Below are 26,974 nucleotides of genomic sequence, written 5' to 3' on the forward strand. Positions count from 1 at the left end.
CTCTTTTGGGGACAAAACAGTTGTTGTCTGGCTGCTTTCTGTTTCCCAACCTTAAAATAGAACGTTTGGGGTGTGTGTGTGTGTGTGTGTGTGTGAACGTTTGGGGGGTGTGTGTGTGTGTGTGTGGTGTGTGTGTGTGTGTGTTTATATTTTTAGAAATGAGGTCTTAAGCTCTGTTGCCCAGGCAGGAGTACAGTGGCACAATCATAGCTCATGCAGCCTCAAACTCCTAGGTTCAAGTGATCCTCCCACCTCAGCTTCTCAAGTAGCTGGGACGACAGGCTTGCACCACCATGCCTGGTTTATACTCCCTAATATTTTTAAAAGAAAAAAAAATCATATAAAATTAATAGATTAAAAGTACTAGCAACACTGGGCCCTGATTCCTACTTAATGGCAACAAGATGCACAAGCTGGGCAGCCGCCTCTCCTTTTGGATGAGGCATGTTTTCTCCAGGTTTCACTTGGCCTTCTTCATTTATTTTATTAGCTAAGTTAATGTAGGCATTTACATTTGTGATTACTGACATAAACCTCCTCCCTTTCCATTACTCAATTAAAATGATAAAGAATATTTAAAAGGCATAAATCCATAATGAACAAGAAAATAAGAGATGAAACCAAAAGAGATTCTAGTCATATAAATCTACTGGAGTAGGTTTATCGATTTTTGGAAAGGCTAGATAAGGTTGTACTTAATTGCACAGAAACAGAGTAGAGAAGAAGAAACAGGAGGGAAAGAAAGAAGGGGAGAGAGATGGAGAGGAAGAATTTCAGCCAAAACACAAATCATCAACATTATAACTTTCACTATCAATTAAATCTTTCAAATCTGCCTAAACATTTTAATATTAACTGAACATCAAAAAGCACCCCAAATAAACAGACACAGACATCTTTCTGGATTTCTTTCTACATGAGAATTACACTTATCCTTGCCAATATATGCCTTAAGTTGTTTTACTGATGAGTTAATAAATTACACTGTGCCATGTATACTATCTTACCTAGTTTTCTATAGACTTTAAAAAAATTGCTTGAAAATAAAATTGACATATATAATGCTGTGTGAAACTAATTAGCTATGTGCTAAGCAACTAAACTCATTATCAGTTTTCTCTAAAACAGAAGGCCCACTGCTTTAATTTTATATTATATGTAAAATTAAATGCAATTGTTTCACACAGTTTACAAGTTGATATATTATATATATTTTAACTTACAATTCTGAAAACTCTCTAAAGGGGTTATTATGCGACTTGCAGAAATTCTTTCAGCTTACCAATATAAATTATCTACTACAAATATATGTCACTTTTCCCAATCTCCTTTTTCATGTTCTCTTACTTTAGAAATTCTTGGTTGATAAAAGTGGCTTACAAAAAAGCAGACAATACAATAAATGCAAATATTACAATACATTTTCCATCTCACAGACCTTGCTTAGTCGTGTTTGAAGTACCAAGAGTTTGTTGTATTCTTCTGTTACTTTGTTGAGAAGAGTGTGCATATTTTCTTGAAAGTCTGAATGGTAAACAAACAATTACAATAATTTCACTTCACAGTAAAAGTCTGCATCTTTCAATAAATATTATTCACCTATTTATAACTTTAAAAAATTGCCTGCTAGAAGTAAACCTCAGATATTTAGTAACTAAAAATTGAAACCTCATTCATGTGAAATGCCTGCTATGAAGATAACTCGAAAATTTCATATTAAAATATGTTAATTTCTTTTGGTAGTCATTAATTTATTCACATTTTGTTCATTATCTATACAAATGGACAGGGCTAGGAAACATTTTATCTGTGAAAGAACATCAAAAAACTGGTGATGTTACTATTTGTTAAAAAAAACTTATAGCAGATCTATATTAAGAAAGATACTAATATATTTTTTATTTCTTAATGTCTATCTTACTCATTTTAAAGCAAAAGCCATTGATATGAACTTATTCAGTAAATACAATAACTTTTAAAAATTTGGACCTATAGTATAAAAAGTTAAAAGAATTAGGATAAGGAAAAAGATAGGAGTAGAGAGATAGAGGACAGACAATAGTGGACAGCTCCAATTATATGCATATCACCATTATCACATTATAAAAATTTAAAATGTATATTAAATATGAGATTTCATGAATCTGAAAGGAGGATAAAATGTTAAGATGAAAAACAACTTGGCTGGGTGATTAAATCATCATCAATTAATTTAAGAGGATTAAATACTGTTTAACAGTATGGTAAGCTTTTATTACCTTGAACTTCATATCTATAATCTTGTAATTCTGGATCTTCATTTTCAGAACTGTAATCACCAGAATTCTCTTTGTCTTCTGCATTTACTTCACATTTTAAAGCAGGAGTATAATATTCACCAAGGACACTGCATAAAGTCTGTTAACAATAAAATTGTGTATTTTAAGGAATTTAAATTTTGATTTCTGCTTCTAAAGATTAAACATTATTCTCCTAGATGCAAGGCGGTCAAAATGGCACATAAAAATAATTAAGAAAACATTCTCTCCATACCCTTATCAATCTGCAAAAGAAACAAGTCTAAATCTCTCTATCTCTCTGGCATGAAATCTTCTTATATCAGGAAGATAATAAACTTCATTGCACAAAACCATAATTTTTTCTGCTTCCTTATAATAATAAAATTTATCTTATACTTTAATCAACCACTTCCCAGCTTGGATCCTATTTCTGATGTTATCTCTGTAATCTCAAATACCTTTGAAAAAACACCACAGGACAAGGATGGACGTTCAGAAATGCTGATCAGAAAGAAATCTATAAATTCTAAAGAAATCATATCAAGCCAAAGAGTAACATTCATATACTTAAGATAACATTCATAACACATGAGGCCAGGCGTGGTGGCTCATGCCTGTAATCCCAGCACTTTGGGAGGTCGAGGAAGGTGGATCACCTGAGGTCAGGAGTTCTAGACCAGCCTGGCCAACATGGCAAAACCCCATCTCTACTAAAAATACAAAAAGTAGCTGGGCGTGGTGGTACGCATCTGTCATCGCAGCTACTCGGGAGGTGAGACACAAGAATAGCTTGAACCTAGGAGGCAGAGGTCACAGTGAACCGAGATTGTGCCACTGCACTCCAGCCTGGGCGACAGAGCAAGACTGTCTGTCTCAAATTAAAAAAAAAAAAAAAAAAGATTCCTAACACACGAGAATAGTTTTATGTAGTTTATATACACACACAAAAATTGAAAATATTTGACACATTGTTCTGGTTCTTCTCCTGAGCAACAGACACTTCTATCATCATTTAAAACAATACATGCCCCATAATCATTTGATAAGCTCTCAAATAACTTTTACCTTTGTTCCTCATATAACTAAAAAATTACCACCACCAACTTCTAGACTTAAAAATCAAATTGTTTATTGCTATTTCTTCAGATTTCTTGAGATCTGCTTAAACTATACTGTCAATTAATAATTAAGTTTATTAAATTTTCAGCATAGCCCCTAAGATGCAGTTTTCTCACATTAGAGTTGATTTTGGAAACCTTAAACAATTACCCAATTTACAGACAAAGAAACTGGGACCCAGAAAGATGGGTGCCATCTTAGTGTTTTGGCTCACTCTACACCATCTCCCAGGATGTCTCCATCTTGTCCTTGTAACTCATCTACGGCAACATCAACAATTAGTGTCCGTTCTACAGGCGAGATAATTTACCTGAATTTCTTTTGTTTCAAACCGATTACAGGAAAATTTTTAATGCTCATTTTAGGTTAAAAACTCAGGAATACTTTCTAAGTACAGTTCTGAAGGTAGTGGAGAAAACTAGGCTGGGTGATCATCAAATTAGTAGCAACTTATAATTTAGCACTCCTTGTGTAAAAGTACCTTTTATTTATTTTTTTAGAATTTATTATTATTATTTTTTTGGGACAGAGTCCCACTCTGTTACCCAGGCTGGAGTGCACTAGCATGATCTCCACTCACTGCAACCTCTGCCTCCCATGCCCAAACGATTCCAATGCCTCAGTCTCCCAAGTAGCTGGGACTATAGGCACACACTACAACGCCGGACTAATTTTTGTATTTTTTTGGTAGAGACCGGGTTTCACCACGTTGGCCAGGCTGGTCTCAAACTCAAATGATCTGCCCACCTCAGCCTCCCAAAGTGCTGGGATTATAAGTGTCAGCCATCACATCTGGCCATAAGAGTACTTTTAAACATCTTACCTGTAAAAAATAAGAACATTCTTCAGACACTGCCTTTTGAAGTTTTCCAATGAGCAGATGTAAAGGCTTTCCTTCATCACCTAATAGAACAGATAATGGATTAAGAAATTCAATTTACATACTTAAGAACTATGATCATATTTAACTTATGTTTCAACTGGAAGCTCCCCTGCAGTAACAATCATTTTAAATTCTTTATTTCTTTGAATTATTTTCCATTGCTCAACATTGTCTGAGAAAATTTGTGAGATTTTCCATTTCTATCCACAAAATGGTACAAAGCAGTGACTTCCTTTTACTACAACCCAACACAAAAAAATGCATCATATATCATAACCTATTACATACATCTATGTAAAACTGAAATAAAAATCTCAGAAATCAATATTCTTCTACTGTAGTGTCATATACTCCAAAGTTTTCTGTTCTACTTTGTTTTTTTTTTAAAAATGTTGATCATTACTCACTAAACTGACTTCACCACCCATTAATGGACCTATTAATTAGCCTCTAGTTTGAAAAACACTAGCCTGTTTGACGAGGACATCATTAAAAATATCACATGCTTAAAATCTTATTAAATTCAAACCCAAAGCACTCCTGAAATTTAAAAGTTTGGTACTGTTATTTAAGCCACTCTCAAATTTCTACTCTTGAACGCAAACTTCTTTTCCATCCTCATTAACATTTAGTTAATACTTAACTGTTTATGGAAATGACAGCTTCAGTTGCTTAACTGGTGTTCTAATCACTACTCTTACCTCCCCCAACTCACCGCAGTGGTGTCATCATAAAATAAAAACCATATTGTGTTACTCTACTTAAAATCCTGCAGTAGGTCTTATCACCAACAGCATAAGGCTTATACATGCTTCTTTCAGAATAAAACTTTTTCTAATCAAACTCTTGCCAATCTCTCCAGCTGTAATCCCAACTACTTTCTCACACACCTTGAACTCTCAATTTCCCAAAATGGGTGTACCCTTACACCTCAATTCTAAAGACTCCAGAGCCTGCCTTAAAATTCCAACCCCACCACTCTACCCCCTCACCCTACTCATCCTGCCAGGAAGTACTAGATGTTTCTCCTTTCTCCTCCCATTCTTTCTATTCATTCTTCTGTTGGAGAAATTGTTTATTTTATGTATGCTTTCGCAATGGATTGTGACTTCCTATGGGAAAATGATTTTAGCTTTCTCAAGCACTTAAATGAACGTCTAGTGATTATATCAACAACTGGTAAACAAATCACCTTCCTCTGTGGGTTCTATGACAAGAAAAAAATTATAGAATGGTGGGCTCTATCCAATACTTATTTGGATCATGGTACTTATAAGTCAGAAACCATTTTACCTGTTTCTTGTGTTTTCATAGTCTGTAGCTCTAACTGGTGTATTTTCTGAAGTTCCTTCATCTTTTCCTCTTGAGCAGAAATAAGCTCTTCTTTAAGACTGCAAAGAGCTTTATCTTTTTCATTTTCCATATATTCACGAACCTGATCCACATGAGTTGAATAAACCAGAGAGAGGCAAATGCGTTGGGCTTCCATCTGTAGCCTTAAATCATTCTTAAAGTAAACATATGTAAACATTATAATATTTTTAAATGACAAATCAAATAATTTAACTTCTTTTTTTTGCATATACTGACTACAAGAGTTTAAAAATTCATGAGAACTGAAGTCTAATTTTTTTTCTGTCTTCGTGCTGTTGCATTGATCTACCTTTCTTTTTCAAGGAAAGTAGCACAATGTTTTCATTACCTCAGTTTTATACTAAATTGTGATATTTGGTACAGCTAGCATGACTCATCTTTTTTATTCTAAAATATTTTAAATGTACAGACATGAAAATAATGAAGTAATAAACATTTATGTACTCACAACCCAAATTAACAAATACTCACTCTGTCACCCAGGCTGGAGTACAGTGGTGCAATCATGGCTTGCTGCAGCCTTGACCTCCTGGGTTCAAGCGATCCTCCCACCTCAGCCTCCCAAGTAGTTAGGACTATTGGTGCATGCCACCATGCCCAGCTAACTTTTTATTTTTAGATAAAGATGGGGTCTCACTCTGTTGCCCAGGCTGGCCTGAAACTCCTGGGCTCATACAATCCTCCCAAAGTGCTGGGATTACAGGTATGAGCTACCGCACCCCACCTACTACTTGTTTTTATTCACTGTTATATCACCAGGGACTAAAATAGTGCATAGAATGCAGTACAGGCTCACTCAGTATTATTATATAAATGTTGATTTGTAGGGTCTCTTTCCTATACATTAAAATTTCACAAGGATCTCAATGTGTTTCTGGGCTTTCCATTACGCTCCACTGACCTAATTGTCCATCCTAGCATCAAACCATACTGTCTATTATGATTTTGTAGTAAATCTTGCTGTCAGATGCAATACATTTTTCTAGGGCTCTCTTGATTATTCTTGAGTATTTACTTGTCTATATCAATTTTACAATCAGTTTTTCAAGATCCATGAAAAATTTCCTTGTAATTATGACTGGAAGTACACTGAATATAGAGATTAATTTGGAGAGAACTGACATTTTTCTTTACATCTTTCCACTATGAATATGGTACATATTGCCATATAGTGAGGTCTTTACATGCTTCAGTGTTTTATAATTTTCTTGACAAAAGTTCAAAGCATCTTATGTAGGGTTTATTTTGTTATTCATAAATAAGTTTTCATATTCTTTATCTCATTTCTTATTCTTGTCAAATTGCATTGGCTAGGAACTACAAAGCAATGTTGCAATAGTAATGTTGAAAGTGGGTATCCTATACTTGATTCTATACTGGATTTTAATGAATGCTTCTATCATATTTTATTCTATACTTGATATTAACGCGAATGCTTCTAAATTTCACTATTAGAAATGTTATCTGCTAAATGTTTTAATGAAAGCAATTACTGCGGTTAAGAAATTTCCCTTCCATTCCGGATTTTCTCCATTGAAAAAAGTTATGAGTTATTAGTTTTTTATGGATTCTTTTCCAATACGTATTAAAATGATTATATGGGCTGGACACAGTAACTTGTACTTATAATCCCAGCTACTCAGGAGGTTCAGGTGTGAGTATTGCTTGAGCCTAGGAATTCAAGACCAGCCTGGGAAACACAGAAAGACCCCACCTCTAAAAAAACTATAATAAATTAGCCAGGAGTGGTAATATGTGCCTGTAGTCCCAGTTACTTAGGAGGCTAAGATGAGAAGATTGCCTGAGTCCAGGAGTTCAACGTTGCAGTGAGCTATAATCATGCCACTGCACTCCAGCCTGGCAAGAGCAAGAACTTGTCTTTAAAAAAGTAAAATAAGGCCAGGCATGATGGCTCACTCCTGTAATCCCAGCACTTTGGGAAGCCAATGTGGAATAACTGCTCGAGCCCAGGAGTTTAAGTGCCAGGTTCTGACCTGTAGACTCAGGCTGCACAACAGATGAATAACGTACTCAGACACCAGTATTCAGTGAAAGAGTGGCTAGGGGGCTGGGCTGTTCGCAGAAAGAATTGCAGTAGTGCACGCCCTGACTAGCTAGCCCTGCGGGCATTTATTCAGCATAGATTTAATGACAAAGGCTTTGAGCCAACACACTTGTGGGTAATTAATCTAGTCGCCCTCCCCAGAGAGAGCAGTCCTGCGAATGATCAAAGGTTGGTCTTAGGACCACATGAGTAAACAAGCTCTTTAGATAAACTCCCTTACAGTCCTATGTAGCTACGCCCTAAGCTTTTAAGAGAATTCAGCTGCCTTCAACCAAATCTTTCACTGAAGCTAGGCAAACCTCCCGGCCTCCCAAGGTTTGTGTCTATTTCCTATAACTTTATCTCCCACCACCCTGACCGATCCCCTACATTTAAGACCAGCCTGGGCAACACAGGGAGATCCTCCTGTCTGTAAAAAAATGTTTTAAAAAATCTTAGCTGGGCACGGTGCTATGTGCCTGTTGTGGTCCCAGCTAGTTGGGAGGCTGAATTGGGAGGATCACTTGAGCCTGGGAGGTTGCAGCCACAGTGAAATGTGATTGTCCCACTGCACTCCAGCCTGGGTGACAGAGCAAGACCCCATCTCAAAAACAAAACAAAATAAAAAATAAAATTTATCATATGGATTTTTTTCCTGCTATCTATGAATGTGAAGGTTACATTAATAGATTTTTCAGATGTTGAACTATTCTTCCATTCTTAGAATAATTTGCTAATATTTTATTTAGGATTTCTACAACCACTCATAAGTAAGATTCATCTATAATTTTATTTATTTGTAGTGTTCTTATCAGGTCTTCATATCAATATTATACCAGTCTCATAAGATAACTGGGTTTTTCTTTTGTCTAGCTTACCTTTCTTCTTTCCTTCTTTTCTTCCCCCTAGTTCTCTCTCTTTAATCCTATTTTATTAAGCAATTATATATTCGTTGAGAGTTGGTAAGACCCACTTGTAAAATGGCCTCAGTCTAATATTTTTGGTTGGAGGAGAGGAGAGAGGGAAAACCTCTATGATTTCAAATTCTTTAATGGCTATTGGTTTATGCAGGTTTTGTATTTCTATTTGAGTTGATTCTGGTAGTTTATATTCTTCCAGAAAACCATCCAGTTTATGTCTATTTTCAAATTTGTTGATGGGTGTTTATTTATAGTATTTTTTTATGACTTTTATGAATCTCTATGGTATCTATACTTAGGTTTTGATTTTCATTCATTTGATTTTGTTTGTTTTAGAGACAGGGTCTCACTCTGTCACCCAGGCTGAAGTACAATGGTGCAATCATAGCTCACTGCAGAACATCTGGCTGATTTTTTAATTTTTTGTGGAGACAGGCATCTTGCTATGTTGCCCAGGTTGGTCCTGAACTCCTGGGCTCAAGCAATCCTCCTGTCTCAGCCATCCAAAGCATTGGGATTATAGGTGTGAGCAACTGCACCAAGCCTCATTTGGTTTATGTCTTTTTTTCCCGATCATGTTCTTTTTTTTTTTTTTTTTTTTGAAATGGAGTCTCGCTGTGTTGCCAGGCTGGAGTGCAGTAGTGCGATTTCAGCTCACTGCAACCTCCGCCTCCAGGGTTCAAGCTATTCTCCTGCCTCAGCCTCCCGAGTAGCTGAGACTACAGGTGCACGCCACCATGCCCAGCTAATTTTTCGTATTTTTAGTAGAGATAGGGTTTCACCATGTTGGCCAGGATGGTCCTGATCTCCTGACCTCGTGATCCGCCTGCCTTGGCCTCCCAAAGTGCTGGGATTACAGGTGTGAGCCACTGCGCCTGGCCCCAATTTTTTTTTTTTTTTTTTGAGATGGAGTCTCACTTTGTCACCCAGGCTGGAGTGCAGTGATGCCATCTTGGCTCACTGCAACCTCCACCTCCTGGGTTCAAGGGATTCTCCTGCCTCAGCCCCCGAGTAGCTGGGATTACAGGTGCTGTCACCATGCCTAGCTAATTTTTTGTATTTTTAGTAGAGATGGGGTTTCACTGTGTTAGTCAGGATGGTCTTGATCTCCTGGCCTCGTGATCCACCCACCTCGGCCTACCAAAGTGATGGGATTACAGGCATGAGCCACCACATCCGCTGGCCCATATTCTTGGAAGTCCAATACTTTACTACTGTTTTCTTTTCTTTTCTTTTTTTCTGTCGCCTAGGCTAGAGTGCAGTGGTGCGATCCCAGCTCACTGCAACCTCTGCCTCCCAGGTTCAAGCAATTCTCCTGCCTCAGCCTCCTGAGTAGCTAGGATTACAGGCACGTGCCCCCATGCCCGCTAATTTTTTATTTTTGGTAGAGACGTGGTTTCACCATGTTGATCAGGTCAGTCTTGAACTCCTGACCTTGTGATCTGTCCACCCTGGCCTCCCAAAGTGCTGAGATTACAGGTGTGAGCCACCACACCCAGCCACTAGTGTTTTCAAATAATAAACTTTCAAAATCCTTGAAAACTTTTCCTCCTGTTTTGCTTATTCTAACTTTGCTTATTTTGTTCTTAACTTTATTATTTCCTTCTTTTTACTTTTCTTAAGTCTACATGCTCTGATATTCTAGCCTCTAGAACTAACAGCTTGTTTTCAATATTTATAAAATCAATATATTTAAGGCTAAAAATTGTTCAACACATCATGTTAAATGCATTCTGCATTTTTCAAAAATATTCTTGACTCTTCTTCTGCATTTCTTCTTCCAGATAAACTATACACCAATTACTATTCTGCGTTTTTCAAAAATATTCTTGACTCTTCTTGTGCATTTCTTCTCCAGATAAACTATAAACCAATTACTAAGTTGAATTTCAGTAACTTTTCATTGTGAATTGGAATGGAACTACATAAGGATTACAGATTGATCTAGAGATAATCTGGGTTTTTACAATATTCAAATTTTCCCACTCAGAAATGAGACTTTTCATTTATTCAAGTCTCCTATCCTTCATTAAAGTGTTATAATTTTATTTACATTGGTTTATTCATATTTATTTTACATTAAAGATATAAATCACTTGAGGTCAGGAGTTCAAGAGCAGCCTGGCCAACATGGTGAAACCCCATCTCTACTAAAAATACAAAAATTTGCCAGGCATGGTGGTGGCCACCTGTAATCCCACCTACTTGATAGGCTGAGTTTGTAGTGAGCTGAGATCCACTCTAGCCTGGGCGACAGAGTGAGACTCTGTCTCAAAAAAAAAAAAAAAAAGAATTTCAGTTCTCATGCTTAATTTTTAATTTAATTACACATGTGAATTATGACAATTTATCTTTCTCTCCATTCATACCATGTATCTTTTTGTCTTTGCAATGGTTAGGACCTACACAATAGAATAGCAAGTGACAAAAGCTATTCTGATCTTCTTCCTGACTCTAACGTGAAGGCCTGTGCTATTTCACTGTTGGTTCTTGGTAAGTGGGCTTTATTTATTCTCCCCCTTTTATTAATGAACTCATTCATTCATTTAAAAAAATTATTAACTGCCTATCATGTGTCAGACATTATTCTAGGCACTAGAGATACAGGAGACTGGGTCCCTGCTCTCAAGGAGCTGATATTCTAGTGGTTCCTCCTGTAGTTTCTAAGCTCCGGTATCTCTTTTGATTCTAATAATCATCTTCAATTTTAAACACCTACACTTCAATCTATGACCTCTCCCAGCATCAACAATTAATCAGTATCTATAAAATTCCTGCCACTCTTCCCTCTTCCTTGCATCCCAACACTGCAAAGACTTCTATGATGTTTTTATTTTTCTCCTTTTGCCCAAACTACATAAGTGTATTAGAGATATTTGTGTGGCATCCACATTATTTCAAGCATATTTAGGCTGCTCTTAGGTGTTACCACTGTGTAAGTCACTGCTCGATTTCTTCTGTGAACTTCCCTTCCAATCAATAAAGAGGTTTGTCTTGGTAATGATGAATGGGCAGGAAGTTTACAGGCTTTACTTTATGTAGTTAATGTCAAATAGAGGGTGTATCTGAATGCCATCAAAAGTATCTTTTTAGTATCTCTTTAGTACAGAAAATAGAATTCTGGCTGGGGACAAAGACTCATGCCTGTCATCCTAGCATTTTAGGAGGCCAAGGCAAGAAGATCATTTAAGCCCAGAAGTTTGAGACCAGCCTGGGCAACATGGCAAATCCCTGTCTCTACAAAAAATACAAAAACCTAGCTGGGTGTGTGGTGCATGCCTGTAATACTAGCTACTCAGGAGGCTGAGGTGAGAGAATCACCTGAGTCCAGGAGGTCAAGGCTGCAGGATGCTGTGATTGTGCCATGAGACTCTAGCCTGGACGGCAGTGAGATCCTGTCTCAAAAAAAAAAAAGAAAAGAAAAGAAAAGAAAAGGAAAAGAAAATTAGAATTCTTAATAAGAAAATTTGACCATCTGAGGGTCAAATTCAGGTCTTCTCCCAAAAATGCTTCCTAAAAAATTTTAAAAGATGTGTGACATTTTCACAAGTAACTGCCATACATTTTGGTTTTGAAAACAATTCCAGACATTTAACAGAACATTAATAGTTAAGCAATTTGGCCAGGCGTGCTGGCTCACGCCTGTAATCCCAGCACTTTGGGAGGCTGAGGCTGTTGGATCACCTAAGGTCAGGAGTTTGAGACCAAACTGGCCAACATGGTGAAACCTTGTCTCTACTAAAAATACAAAAATTACCCAGGCGTGGTGGTGCACGCCTGTAATCCCAGCTACTCAGGAGGCTGAGGCAGGAGAATTGATTGAACCTGGGAGGCGGAAGTTGTAGTGAGCTGAGATCACGCCACTGCACTCCAGCCTGGGTGACAGAGTGAGACTCGGTCGCAAAAAAAAAAAAAAAATTGTTAAGCAATTTGAATTTCTTGACTCTATTTAGGCAATTAAATATATAAAATATCTCTACATTTGATATAAATCATAAATATAAAATATCTCAACATTTGATATAAGATCATAAATATGATATATTTAGGAATAAAAAGAGAAAACTTTCCAATGGCTTCCAAAGTCTGCAAGATTCTCCAAGGTCTGGTCTCTTCCTCCTTCAAACTCTTCTTCCACTCTCCCGCTCTCTCAAACTCAACTACACAAGCCTTCATTCTGTTCTTTAAACTTACCCATGTCTTTACAATTGCTCTAATTTCAATGTCATTCAGATCTCAGCTCAAATGTCAATTCCTCCTAGAGACCTTTCCTGACCACCATATTTAATGTCGTTACCACCCTCTCCATCATTCCCAATATCCCCAATGAACATCGATGCAAAAATCCTCAATAAAATACTGGCAAACCGAATCCAGCAGCACATCAAAAAGCTCATCCACCATGATCAAGTGGGCTTCATCCCTGGGATGCAAGGCTGGTTCAAATATGCAAATCAATAAATGTAATCCAGCATATAAACAGAACCAAAGAGAAAAACCACATGACTATCTCAATAGATGCAGAAAAGGCCTTTGACAAAATTCAACAGCACTTCATGCTAAAAACTCTCAATAAATTAGGTATTGATGGGACGTATCTCAAAATAGTAAGAGCTATTTATGACAAACCCACAGCCAATATCATACTGAATGGGCAAAAACTGGAAGCATTCCCTTTGAAAACTGGCACAAGACAGGGATGCCCTCTCTCACCACTCCTATTCAACATAGTGTTGGAAGTTCTGGCCAGGGAAATCAGGCAGAAGAAAGAAATAAAGGGTATTCAATTAGGAAAAGAGGAAGTCAAATTGTCCCTGTTTGCAGATGACATGATTGTATATCTAGAAAACCCCATTGTCTCAGCCCAAAATCTCCTTAAGCTGATAAGCAACTTCAGCAAAGTCTCAGGATACAAAATCAATGTGCAAAAATCACAAGCATTCTTATACACCAAAAACAGACGAACAGAGAGCCAAATCATGAGTGAACTCCCATTCACAATTGCTTCAACGAGAATAAAATACCTAGGAATCCAACTTACAAGGGATGTGAAGGACCTCTTCAAGGAGAACTACAAACCACTGCTCAACGAAATAAAAGAGGATACAAACAAATGGAAGAACATTCCATGCTCATGGATAGGAAGAATCAATATCGTGAAAATGGCCATACTGCCCAAGGTAATTTATAGATTTGATGCCATTCCCATCAGGAATGACTTTCTTCACAGAAATTACTTTCTTCACAGAATTGGAAAAAACTACTTTAAAGTTCATTAGGAACCAAAAAAGAGCCCACATTGCCAAGTCAATCCTAAGACAAGAGAACAAAGCTGGAGGCATCACGCTACCTGACTTCAAACTATACTACAAGTCTACGGTAACCAAAACAGCATGGTACTGGTACCAAAACAGAGATATAGACCAATGGAACAGAACAGAGCCCTCAGAAATAATTCCATCATTCCCTATCACATTATCCTGTTTTATTTCTTCATAGAATTTATCACTATTTCTAACTATCCTACTTGTTTCATTTATCACCTGCCTCCCTCACTAAAATATATGCTCTTTGAGACCAGAAACCTCTCTCTTGTTGGCCACTATATTCGTACGTGCCAAGAGAGTCAATAAGTATTTGTTAGATAAATGAATAAACACATAAAACTTTAGTTAGCATCATTACATTGTAGATAGCAGAATTTTCCTGTTATTTTAATATCAGTATCTGGCAAATATAAATTATCAGGAGTGATCTATTATTATATACATATAATTCTTTAATTATATTTAGAGTTAATACTGTTTTTTTCCCTTCAGGTATAATAAAGACTCTGAAAAAACTCTAGGACTTAAATCAAAGGTTTTTTTTTTCTCCCAGGAAAATATAATTTCATAACCACCTAACAACTATAGAGACTATTAAAAAGCTTAGGAGTTCATTTTCAGTTGTGGAGACTTGAAAACATCACTATGAAATAAAAACTCTGAAACCAATCTTTGAGATGATAACAAAAATTACAAAATGAAATTAATAACTTTTCTAATGCTGAGATTCTCCACAAAGTTATACAAACTCCTGTCTTTCCAAAGAAAATCTGAATTCATTAGTGTGTTTTATTTCCTGAGCAGAATATACAAGATAGATTAACTGAGAGAAAGGCAACAACGGTTAAAAAAAAAAAAGTACTTAAATGATAAATAAATGATAGGCTCAAGTTAAAATTACATCAGAGGGTTCATTTTCATTCTCTTGTAAGGATATGAACTTATGTTTTATGAAGGTGAAACCTTAGTGTGAAATGTACATTTTTTTCATTGTGCTTTACCATATATAAAGAAGTAAACATACCTGTTCTGATTTAAGTACATTGAGTTCTTTCTGAAGTTCATCATTTTCACTTGGTTGAGTTGCTCTAAGTGATGATTCTTTTGTTACAGATGGTAAGTGATCCAAAATCAACTGTTCTTGCTTACTTTCTTTTCCAATAGTCATATTTTCAAAAGAAACTTTATCTTTCACCATTATTTTTGATTCTTCACCAAAACTTTTATTTACTTTAGAAATTGATCCTTCAGCATCCCTGCTTGTCATAGTCACAACTCCATCTAATAAAGAGCTTACTTGAGTATCACATGACTGTACATTTTCTGCCCTGTTGTGGTTAATAATGATTTCTAGCTCTCTACATCTCAATGAAACTTGTTCTTTCTCTTGCTTTAAAGATTTAACTTGTTCATTTAGAAAACTAATCTCACCATGTTTCTGTTTCAATTGTTCAGAAAGATCAGACAGTCTCTGTGACAGCTCTAATTTCTCTCGCTTGGTTACCTCAAGTTTTTCCATGAGTTCTGTTGTATCCTTCTCAACAACCTCACCCAGTTCCAATGTTTCTGCTACAAAAGTTTTGTCTTCATCAAAGACAGAACTTTTCATTTTCACTGTAGTTGGATTTATTCTTTGCAAATGAAGCTCTTCATTAAGGGCTTTAAGCTTACTTTTATACTCTAATTCCTGTTTATTTTTACTGTCTTCTAAATCATCTTTTACTTTGAGAAGGCAAGCATACTCCTCTTGTAACTCTTGATAGTTAACTTCAAAGTTTTTTTCAGCAAATGAAAAAGTGTTCCTTTGCTTTTCAATCTCTTCATTTAGCTGAATACATTGTTGTTTGAGGTCCTCATTTTCCTCTGTAAGTATTTCTATTTCTTTTTCCCAGACAGAGTCTTTGGATTTGGACTTAATGGAGTCTATGAAAATCAATCTTTCTTCTTGGCTAACAGGAGTATGTATTTTCAACATGTCTTCAAGGGCTTTCTTTTCATCTTTAAGAATGTTATTCTCTGCTTCAAGTTGTGCAAATTTTTCTTGAAGATCATTCTCTTTTTCCTTCATCTGTTTTTCTAATAATTCTGTTTTAAGTTGTAATTCTTGAACTTCTTGTTCAAGTGTACCCTTTTCTTTTTCTTCTTGTCTGAGTATTTCAATTTCTTTTTGAAGTTCATTGATTTGAAGGGTCATTTCTTCTGACTTTGAATTTACAAGAGACTGCTGTAAATCTTTTAGCTTTGAAATTTCCAAAATTAATTGATTCTGCTTAGTTATCAAATTGTCTTTTTCAAACTGCATGGTTTCTATCTTTTGACTCATTTCATTCTGTAAACCATCTATCTGCTGTTTATAGTGAATGCCTAAATTATCTTTAAGTTTGTCAATATTTATTCGATGTTCAATTTCTAAATCTTCCTTCAGTTTGGAAAGCTCTTCTTCGTGACTAAATAGAAGCTGTGTTCTCAGCCTCTCTAATTCAGCTTCTTGTGATTCAGCCATTCTGTCTAACACAGCATTCTTTTCTTTTTCTAACATTTCAAGTTTTATCTTGTAATTTGTAACTTCTGCTTCATGTTTTAATTCTAGTTCCTTTCTGGATTCAGATGCAGAAACAATCTCAGCTTTCAAATCTTCCACTGTACTAAGGGACTTATGTGCTTCATTCAGTTTACTTTCTTGTTCAGCTATTGTCTGTCTAGCTCTCTGAATTTGTTCCCTTGAAAAGCTCAATTCTTCAACGAGGTCTTCAAGCTGCCTCTGTAGAGCACACTTTTCCTCTAAAATTAGTCCTAGTTCTTCCTTGAGTTTTTCCTTTTGAGAGTTAGTATCTTGCAATTTTATATTCAGTTCATTTATTGCCACATTCATTAACTTTATCTGATCTTCATTAGCTGTAATATTTGGATATGACCTTAAAGCATTCTCCATTTCTCCCTTATGCCGTGTTTTAAGTCCCTCCATCTGTGCCATGTGTTGTCTTATTAATTCTTGTTTCATTTGCACTATCTGCTGCCCATACATCTCATCCAGCTCTGCCCGGAGTTGTTCTAACTTTCTTTGTGTTTCTTGTTCCATTCGTTGTACTATATCAGTTTCGAACTGGCTGTCTTTATGATTTCTCTTCTGAAGTTCTTCAACTGTCCCCATTAACTGTTTTATTTCTTCAGAAGATTGTCTTTCTTTTTGCTTAGAATTAGTCAGCTCTAATTTCATGTTTTTTATTTCTTGGTTCTTTTGCACAACCTGTTCTTGTAATTCTCCTAGTAATTTATCAGCAGTTGTTAATTTATCCTTTAGCTCAAGAGTTTTCTTTTCTTCTTCTATTATTTTTGTGTTTAATTCTTCAATGATTGTCTCCTTTTCCTGTATTTCTTCTTTATTTGAGTTTTCTACTTTTTTATCTTGTTCCTTTAGGGAAAAAAATGAAAATGTAAGAATGGCATTTTTAGCTTCTGGCAAATTATACTGTTTCATCTTATTACCAAAAGACTGATAGAAGTTTCTCTTTTAAAAAATTCTACAAAAAGTAAATGTTGGTCCTGCCCCTCAATTTTTTCCACAATAATGAGACTTAGAACTCATGTACCCAACACTACTTGTGAGCGAACACTACAGTAGTTTTGGCCTTCTTAGAAGAAATTTCTCTTAAAATTTCTGTGATTAAAATTTTTAGTTTAAAAACCCAGTCTGATTTCAGATGTCTCCAAATGTTATATTTTCATTTTTCTTATTAACTGATCAACATTCTAAATATTTAGTATTCTCTATAGCTAAAGTACTGCATATACTCTAGACACATTCAGAAAGATAAAAATAAAGAAAAGTTCCTCACATGTATTCTGGTGACTTCAATGTGTGTCATGGGCAAGGGCTATGGAAAAAGAAAAACAACAAAAACAGATTCCTAACGGTCTGTCTTAACTTCAGTCCTGGGCTCTTAAGTCAGTCAGAAATATAGAGATATGCAATGCTTAAAAGACTGAACCTCAAGTGACATCTAAGACAACTATACCGTTTATGGCATATCAACTTGGTCCTAGACTTTTGGTTTAAACAGAATTTTCAAAGCAAAGCAGATACTCTCCCCCAGTTCTTATTTGGGGTTCTATTTTGGAATGGAGATAAGGCTAAGCCCAGACACAGGCCAAGGCATATCTGTTATCGTGATTACTTCAGCATGACAAAGTCAAGCAGAGGCCCTAGGTCAAAGTTTTGCTTCAGTAACTTAGTTGCCTCTGTAAGTAATAGAGGGCTATAGTCTCAAAAACAAATAAATACATGAAATCTACAGAATGGATCAGGACATAAGTAGGTAAGTAAAATCATTTTAAAGAGACAGGAGTCCCAGGCAAACAGGACTTAAAGGTGCCTTGAATGAATGAATGAACACATCTAAAGAAGAAACGTCAAGGCCAAGAAAAAGAAAAGCCTCAGAGGGAAATGTTGGCAGTGCCCATTCAAGTACAGCCTTTCAGAATTTTGGTCGCTCTAGAAAAAACATTACCTAATGTAGAAAGAAATGTCAGGGATTGTAGCAAACAGCATTTAAGAATTCCCATCTATAGGCATGACCATTCCTACTGTGAGATAGATAGATCAGGTTATCTCAGCCTAATGCCCCTGAACATCTGATTCCTCTAAAACCTTTTAATCTCATGGTCACTAAATAACTTTCTAATTATTATGTGGCTTTTAAAATTCATCTGCCCGTGGAAATAATATAAAATCCAATGAACTTGAAATATTTAGGTCTCTGTGATAATGATTTCTCATTGTAAATTAATAATCTTATTCAAGCTTTAAACATTAGCCTCATGGCGAAACCCCGTCTCTACTAAAAATACAAAAACTAGCTGGGCGTGGGGGTGGGTGCCTGTGATCCCAGCTACTCAGGAGGCTGAGGCAGGAGAATCACATGAACCCAGAGGGCAGAGGTTGCAGTGAGCTGAGAGCTCACCATTGCACTCCAGCCTGGGAGACAGAGCAAGACTCTGTCTCAAAACAAACAAAAAAAATTAGCCTCATTAACTTTGAAAAATCTGAGTTCACTTCTGAGGTAGCTCGTCTCAGTTGACAGGGCAAAAAAAATCAGACTTCTGAACCTACAAGTTGAAGGCCAGATTCTGTACTATATAAATTAACCAAGGCAATGAATGTTATCCTATGCAGCCTCTTGGGCAAAATTCTATCAGCTTTTGTCTTGGTATCACATATCCCACCCAATATTACCATGTTATTACCAAGTCCTGAGCCTTCTTACTTCAAACTCTGCACTACAATAGGATATTAATAAATCAGTTTAATCTCCTTTAATCCCAGTGTTTTCAACCATACAATACAAATATTATTATTTCCTCTATCTCACCGAATATGCTAAAATAAAACATCACCTATTAAAGCATTTTATTCTTACTGTACTATTAATATATGCAAGTGTAATATATTTACATACTAGAAAGAAATCTATAACACATTTGGAATCTATGAGAAAGTAAAATCAGTTCATCGTGGTCAATTCCAGTTAAACTTTTACATAAGTAACTAAGTTTGAAAAATGTTAATGTTATAAAATCTAACTTTTCTATTTCCTGATTTATATAGGGGAGGGGGGCCTTCATAAAACAGTATCATTTAATCATTTAATTCAAAATTGTCCAACACCTGATATAATAACAACCAACAATAATTCTTCATTCAACCGTTAAACAACACAAACTTATGGTTTATTTTTCTTAGTATCACTTATTTCAAAGTACATGGTTTTAAACCACTTACTCTGTGTTCTAAAAAAAAAAGCCCTGTGGTTGAATACACTATCTTTTGGAAATACACCTGAGATGGGGAGAAATACTATGCTACGGCACCAATGGGAAGTTTGGAGGATTAGGACAATGAGAATGAGCTTTTGATCATCGACACAGTTGTGTAGGAAAGGGGTCCCCAACCTCCAGGTTGCAGACCCGGTACAGGTTGGGGGCCTGTTAAAGACTGCGCCACACAGCAGGAGGTAAGCGAGCATTACCAGCGAGATCTCTGTGAGATCTGCTGCGGCACTAGATTCTCCAGGGAGCTCGAACCTTATTGTGAACTGTGCATGTGAAGGATCTAGGCTGCAAGCTCCTTACGTGAATCTAACTAATGCCTGACGTCATCCCAAAACCATTCCTCCCTCACATCTGTGGAAAAAGTGTCTTCCATGAAACTGGCCCTGGTGCCAAAAAGGTTGGGGACCACTGGTCTAGCGAACCAAGACCATTTCATTTGTGACCCTAATGCCTTAGCTGACCCTAATGTCTCAGCTGCCAATAGAACTATTACTTGGGGGGATTTATTTTCTTAAGAATAAAAATTTAAAAAAATGTATATAGTGAAAAACAGATTGATAAAAGTATTCTTGTTACATTCAACTAACAAAGGTTATTCCCCCTACAAAAATGAATTATTTGAATTTTAAATAATTCAATTTACACTGCCCACAGAGTAAATATAATACAATCCAATCTCCAGGCTCTTCTCACCTAGTCCTAGATTATCCTCCTACTCTTACCTCCTGGAAAGATTAACTTTCAAAGACTACTGTTTCTAGACAAATTACACCATTTTTTGCTCCTTACTGATTTTTAACATGTTTCATCCTGAGTCTTTATGCCTACTCCACACTCTATCTAAAATGTCCTCCCCATTTCTATCAGTTGAGATCCTTAATTTACCCACTCATTTATGAAGTAAGTATTGAGTAGCTACTATGTTCCAGGCAGTAGGCCAATTGTTGGGGAAACAAAATACAATTAAAAAGGAGTTGTCCCAATTTATAAACTTACCTCAAATAGAAACTCTTCCACTAAAGCCTACCCTGAATCTCTTCCCTCATGAAGCCAGACCTATTCAGAACTTTCAAAGCACTTTTTGCCCACACTTATCCTTGTTTTGTGGTGTCCTTTGTACATGCCATAGCTCTCCTACTCATCTATGAGTTCCAGTGAAGAAAAGGCCACACTTTAAGCCTCACTGTATTTCTTGCAAGGGCCTGCTACAAAAATAGGTGTTCTGTAAACATTTACCTAATAATTTTTAAATTACCTTAGTTGTAAAGCATGTATTTTTCATAATTTCATTGTCTTCAATTTGTACATTCCCTATTATTTAAAAGCAGTCTCTGGAGTCAGACAACTTAGATTTGAAATCTGGCTCTATCAACTTACTACCTGTGTATACCTGAGCAATTTACCTCATCTTGCTTTGTCTTGGTGTCCTCACTTAGAAAATAGGAGTGTAATGGTATGGTACTTCTATTGCACAGGCCTATGGTGATGATTCAATGAGTTAATATAAGATGCTTTGAATACTGCCTGTTACACAGTAAGCACTTAATAAATGCTAATTACTACTACTATTATTATTATCATACAAACAATATTCTTGTCTTGGTAATGTCTCAACCTCTTGCAGAAGAACCTCCTAAGTTTATAAAAAGTATTATATTGCATGTACAATCCATCCTCATTCTTTGTAGATTCCATATTTGTCAGTTCTTGCTAAAATTTATTTGTAACCCCCAAATCAATGCTCATGGTGCTTTTAGTCATTTGTAGGTGTGCACAGAGCGACAAAAAATTTGAGTTGCTGGACATACACTTCTAGCTGAGGTCAAACAAGGTGACCACACTGCCTTGTTCATCCCTTATAGAGAGGACCAGAGGGATGGAGAGGACCCGAGGTAGTGCAGTGTAGTACAGGAAGCTCCAGCTCTGGGGCGACAGGATCTGAATCCCAGTCTGACAACTGCTAGTGGGGTGGCCTCAGGCAAGTCACTTCTGAACCTTGATTTCCCTTTTAAAAAATAAAGAAACAGAATCTTCCAGGATGAGTAGTTTTATGATTTAAGATTATAATCAATGTGATATACACATATGTAAAATATACGCACCCATACACAGACACATATCCCCCCCACCAATCCCCCACCAGAGAACTTATTTGCTACATAAGCATTCCCAGAAATACTTAAGTTTATGGAACATAACTTATGTAAATAAAGATAACTGACTACATTCAATTTTTTTCTCATTAAAATCCATAAAATTTCTTTCTGTTGTGAAAATATTTTCTGAATTTCACAACCATGGCTAAAATAAGTGGAAATAATTATAAATGACAAAAAAAACTATAGTTATAAATTTGTATTTTCCTGCTAATTCAGTTTAACATAGGCTGATCACTTTTAGGGAACTCAGTAATGACTATTATCTTAAAAACTACATTACTGAGATTCCCATTTGCTTTTGAAATAAATTACACAAAGAGCTTAATTATGAAATTTTGTGATTCATGTGCCTAACAAAAAAAATCACTTGCATAAAAAACTTGAAACCGTAAAGCTTCTACAAGTTAGCTGACTTCCTTAAAATAAACATACCATTTCATATACTTTAATTTTCTCTTGCAAGAAACTAATTTGCATTGTGAAGTCTTCTTTCTTTTTCTGATAATCTTCTAATAAGTGGTCTTGTTCTTCAAGCTGCTGTTGATGAGTGAGGATCTGTTGTTTGGCTTGTAGTAAGTCTGCAGCTGTGCTACTATGAGTGCTGTTTCTCAGAGTTTCACTAGCCTGTAACTGAAAATAGAAACCTCAGAACGTTAAATTCTGAAGTGACTGTATTAGGGAATAGACACCTTTGGGGTGTCCCTGCAATAGCTCTCTGGGAACTTTGCAGGCTTGAGACCCTAGCAAACATGCTACCTTGGCTGACTAGATAGGTATACCCAAGCCGAGCCAATAAACTTATCTTTTCCATGATACAGCAGAGAACCAAGGTCTCCTGAGACTGAGGCAGATATATGAAAAAAAGTGGGGCCTCAAAGACAGTACTTCCCGAATTCCCTATGGCTTTCCAGTTTGCAGTTCCAATCCCTTTCAGAGGCCTGGTTGTATTTCTGCCCTTGGGTTCTGGAAACAGCCTGAATCCTTACACTAAATACCTCCCTTTTGCTTAAACTATTTCAAATTGTTTTGCTACTTGCCATCAGAAATTCTGATTGATGCAGTTAGATTCCTGTGGCTCTAATTAAAGGAAAATGGAATATATTTAGTCTTGTTATCATTTAGAACCTAACCAAAATAAACCATACCAGAATTGGCAAAGGTAGGATGTGACTACAGGTTAATTTCTGCAGAAATACCCTCAATCAACCTTATACAATTTGTAAGATTTCAAAATAGAGACAGGGAGGAAATGAAAAGAAAATATTAGTAGAGAACCATTTAAGAAGTATTAATTAAATTCCTGGTTAATACAGCAACACATATTCACTAATTTTTCATACATGATATAATACGAAATGGCTTTTTTAACAAATTTAGATTTGTTCTTGAAAGTGAATTTTTGAAATTCATTACTAAAAAACTAATGAATTTTGTTGCATTAGTAATACTTACTTGCTGAAACTGAATCTGTAATTTTTGACTCTGTTCTGTCAACTCTAAAAATTCTCTCATTGTCTCATCCTTTTCTCTTCTTGCTTGTTGTAAATTAGCAGTGAGCTGGGTTATAATGCCATCTCTTTGTTTAATGGCAGCTTCAAATTCTTGTAACTAAAAGAAAATAGTAAGTGCTAGATTTATTTTTTTTAATTGACTATTATTACAGGTAACTTTTTCAAAATAAGAATTCAAAACACATTGGCAGAATTCTTATACTTTGTAATCAGTATTTTCCACATTTGAAAACTATTAACTTACAGAAATTGGTGCTTCCAAATCAACTTCAAAAAATTTATCTGAACTAAGGAAAAAATTGATCTGGCTTATCCATATATTTACTTATAGAAGGACAAGTGCCTTTATATTTAGGGGTGCCCCTAATCTGTTTCCAGGCAACACCACCCTAGACATGTTTAATTCCAACTTGTTTCTAAAGAGGATGAAACTGAAATGTATTTTGTCATCCTCATCAATGTCCTACTTCATCTTGTTTTTATAACTGACTGCCATAGACAGTTATGGCAGTCTAACCACAGATGTTAGTCTAACCACAAGAGGTTACTTACAAGGACCCACTGACATTGTTTCTCTGTTCTTTTTTTGAGACAGGGTCTCGCTGTGTTGTACAGGCTAGAGTGCAGTGGTGTGATTTTGGCTCACTACAGCCTCAATCTCCTGGGCTGCAGTGATCTTCCTGTCTCAGCCTCCCAAGTAACTAGGACTACAGTCACACACCACCAGGCCTGGCTAATTTTTAAATTTTTTGTAGAAGCGGGGTCTTGCTGTTTTGACCAGGCCAGTCTCAAACTAGCAGACTCAAGCTATCCTCTTGCCTCAGCCTCTTGAAGTGCTGGGATTACAGGCATGAGCCACCATGCCCAACTTGCTGACATTCTTAATGGACTTAAGTTATAATATTTTGATGTGGTTTGCACCATAATTTTCTCTCAGGCTGATTACAAAAACATCTGTCTTACTAAAGTGATTTCAGGCTAGCTATCATAAAGTTAAAAAAGAGTCTGTGTTATATTAACCCTGTTAATGAAATCCTACTTTTGAACAGGGTTGTTTATGCAATGTATAAAGACAAAAATTATGAGTGATATTGTTAGCATTTACTTTTCTGTTTGATTTTTTAAGAGACAGGGACTCTCAATGTTGCCCAGGCTGGACTTGAACTCGTGGGCTCAAGTGATCCTCCCACCTCAGCCTCCTGAATAACTAGAACTACAGGTGCATGCCACTGTGTCCCACTAAGTTACCATTTGAAAACCCTCTTCTTTAGGCCAGGCATGGTAGCTCACGCCTGTAATCCTAGCACTTTGGGAGGCCAAGGAGAGTCCAGGAATCTGAGGTGACACCCCGTCTCTACAAAAAATTAGCTGGGTGTGGTAGCGCATGCCTGTAGTCCCAGTTACTCAGAAGGCTGAGGTGGGAGGATTGCTTGAGCCCGGGAGGCAGAGGATGCAGTGGGCCGAGATTGCACCACTACACTCTAGCCTGGGCAACAGAGCAAGACCCTGTGTGGGGGAAAAAAAAAAAAAAAAAAAAAAGAAGAAGAAAAGAAAAGAAAAAAGTTTAAAAAAATTTTTAAAAACCCCATCTTTAAAGACTACTATTATTGACATTTCCTGCTTTTGTTTTTGTGAGTAGCAAATCAAAAGCCACAGAAAATAAACATACCTGCTGCAGTCCTTCAGTCCCATAGGTAACCCTCATTTCTTCCAGCTCTCTGTTTAGCTCTTCAATCTCATGCTGCTTCCCAGCCAACTCACTTTCCATCATCTCTAGGTGAGTCGGACTGTCTTGTGCTCCTTGTTCAGAATAAGAATCATCAACACCAAATTCTTCTTCCTAAATTAATCCAAGATTTTAAAGAATTCAGTATTAGCAATATTCCTTAGGGAGAGAGATTCAAATACTGAAATCCATAGCAAGGTCCACTTTAAAACATCACTCACCACCTGGAAGATTATGGTATGGCAACCTACTTTGTTAACATGATATTTACCTCAAGAACATAAACAGGCTATCCGCAAATTCTGTTACAATTGAGCTGGTTTTTTTTTTTTTTTTTTTTTTTGACAGAGTCTTGCTCTGTCACCCAGGTTGGAGTGAAGTGGCGCAATCTCAGCTCACTGCAACCTCCGCCTCCCGGGTCCAAGCAATTCTCTTGTCTCAGCCTCCCAAGTAGCTAGGACTACAGGTAGCTGCCACCATGCCCAGCTAATTTTTGTACTTATAGTAGAGACGGGGTTTCACCTTGCTGGTCAGGCTGGTCTCGAACTTCTAATCTCAGGTGATCCACCTGCCTCGGCCTCCCAAAGTGCTGGGATTACAGACGTAAGCCACCACGCCCAGACTACAATTGAGTTTTATAATAAATGGTAGATAACCTTGTTTTAGTAAACATTAAAATTAATTTGAAATCACACACAGAAAGAAGTACATGCAGGAAAAAGTTTTGTTAGTAAGCCAGATGATTTTAAATAGTATCCAACATTAGTATCACAAGTAGTTTTAAATACTGTACCCTTAATAAATTTGCAGGCTTTCCTGTTCTCATCACAAAACTGCAACCATTTACCTGTATAAAAACAATTTCCTGATATATTATGATCTTAGACATAATTTTATTTAGCTAACAATATTTCTGTTAACTGTATTCATGTGTATGTCTTTTATTCCTAGGGAAAATGCATCACTGGCAAAAACAGATACAGAGATTAATTTAAAATATCTAAGAGACATAATGACCATTTCAAATGCCAATCATTCCTCACACATCTGAGCGCTTACAATGCAAAAGACACATATATACATTTTCACTTAAGTGAATTAAAGTTCTAAGTGCAGTTTCTGTTTGCTCTTCAGAAGTATAAACCTCAATAAAACCTCTTCTATGAAAGGCTTCCTTAAAATAGTTCAAATAATTATTTTTTTATTAAGCCCTATTCATTTTCAAGTAAAACAATTTAGGCCGGGTGCGGTGGCTCACGCCTGTAATCCCAGCACTTTGGGAGGCCGAGGCGGGCAGATCATGAGCTCAGGAGATCGAGACCATCCTGGCTAACATGGTGAAACCCCGTCTCTACTAAAAATACAAAAAATTAGCTGGGTGTGGTGGCGGGTGCCTGTAGTCCCAGCTACTTGGGAGGCTGAGGCAGGAGAATGGCGTGAACCCGGGAGGCGGAACTTGTAGTGAGCCGAGATCGAGCCACTGCACTCCAGCCTGGGCGACAGAGCAAGACTCCGTCTCAAAAAAAAAAAAAGAGTTCTTCCCATTTGGCTGGTTCCCAGCTACAAGGGAGGCTAAGGCAGGAGGATTGCTTGAGCCCAGGAGTTTGAGGAATATAGTGCACTACTGGCACACCTATTAATTGCCACCACACTCCACTGTGGGCAACATACTGAGAACCATGTCTCTAAAAAATTTTTTTTAATTAAAAGATTATTAATATCAAGTCATTTGCAATAACTTTCAAATTAAATACTTCTAAATTGCAATTAGCTTTCCTTGATCCTGAAATGAAGCATTCTGAT

General features: G+C 36.6%; 1 protein-coding gene across 7 annotated transcripts in view; it reads right to left on the reverse strand.

Moving 5' to 3' along the window:
- Nucleotides 1–26,974, reverse strand: part of AKAP9 (A-kinase anchoring protein 9) — a 166,704-nt gene that overhangs the window by 89,634 nt on the left and 50,096 nt on the right. For 4 of the 7 annotated variants that reach the window (XM_054559491.2, XM_024249491.3, XM_024249490.3 and 1 more), the window contains exons 4-12: nt 25,965–26,018; nt 25,115–25,285; nt 23,387–23,542; nt 22,367–22,564; nt 14,971–17,358; nt 5,575–5,788; nt 4,222–4,301; nt 2,259–2,397; nt 1,439–1,524 (exon numbers count right to left, since the gene is read on the reverse strand). In XM_054559491.2, coding sequence (XP_054415466.1) covers nt 1,439–1,524; nt 2,259–2,397; nt 4,222–4,301; nt 5,575–5,788; nt 14,971–17,358; nt 22,367–22,564; nt 23,387–23,542; nt 25,115–25,285; nt 25,965–26,018 — 3,486 coding nt within the window. The remainder of the gene's footprint in view (nt 1–1,438; nt 1,525–2,258; nt 2,398–4,221; nt 4,302–5,574; nt 5,789–14,970; nt 17,359–22,366; nt 22,565–23,386; nt 23,543–25,114; nt 25,286–25,964; nt 26,019–26,974) is intronic. The other 3 variants (XM_054559490.2, XM_054559492.2, XM_054559493.2) reach the window with 3 other exon arrangements.

Source organism: Pongo abelii, chromosome 6, assembly GCF_028885655.2.
Source record: "Pongo abelii isolate AG06213 chromosome 6, NHGRI_mPonAbe1-v2.0_pri, whole genome shotgun sequence".
NCBI lineage: Eukaryota > Metazoa > Chordata > Mammalia > Primates > Hominidae > Pongo > Pongo abelii.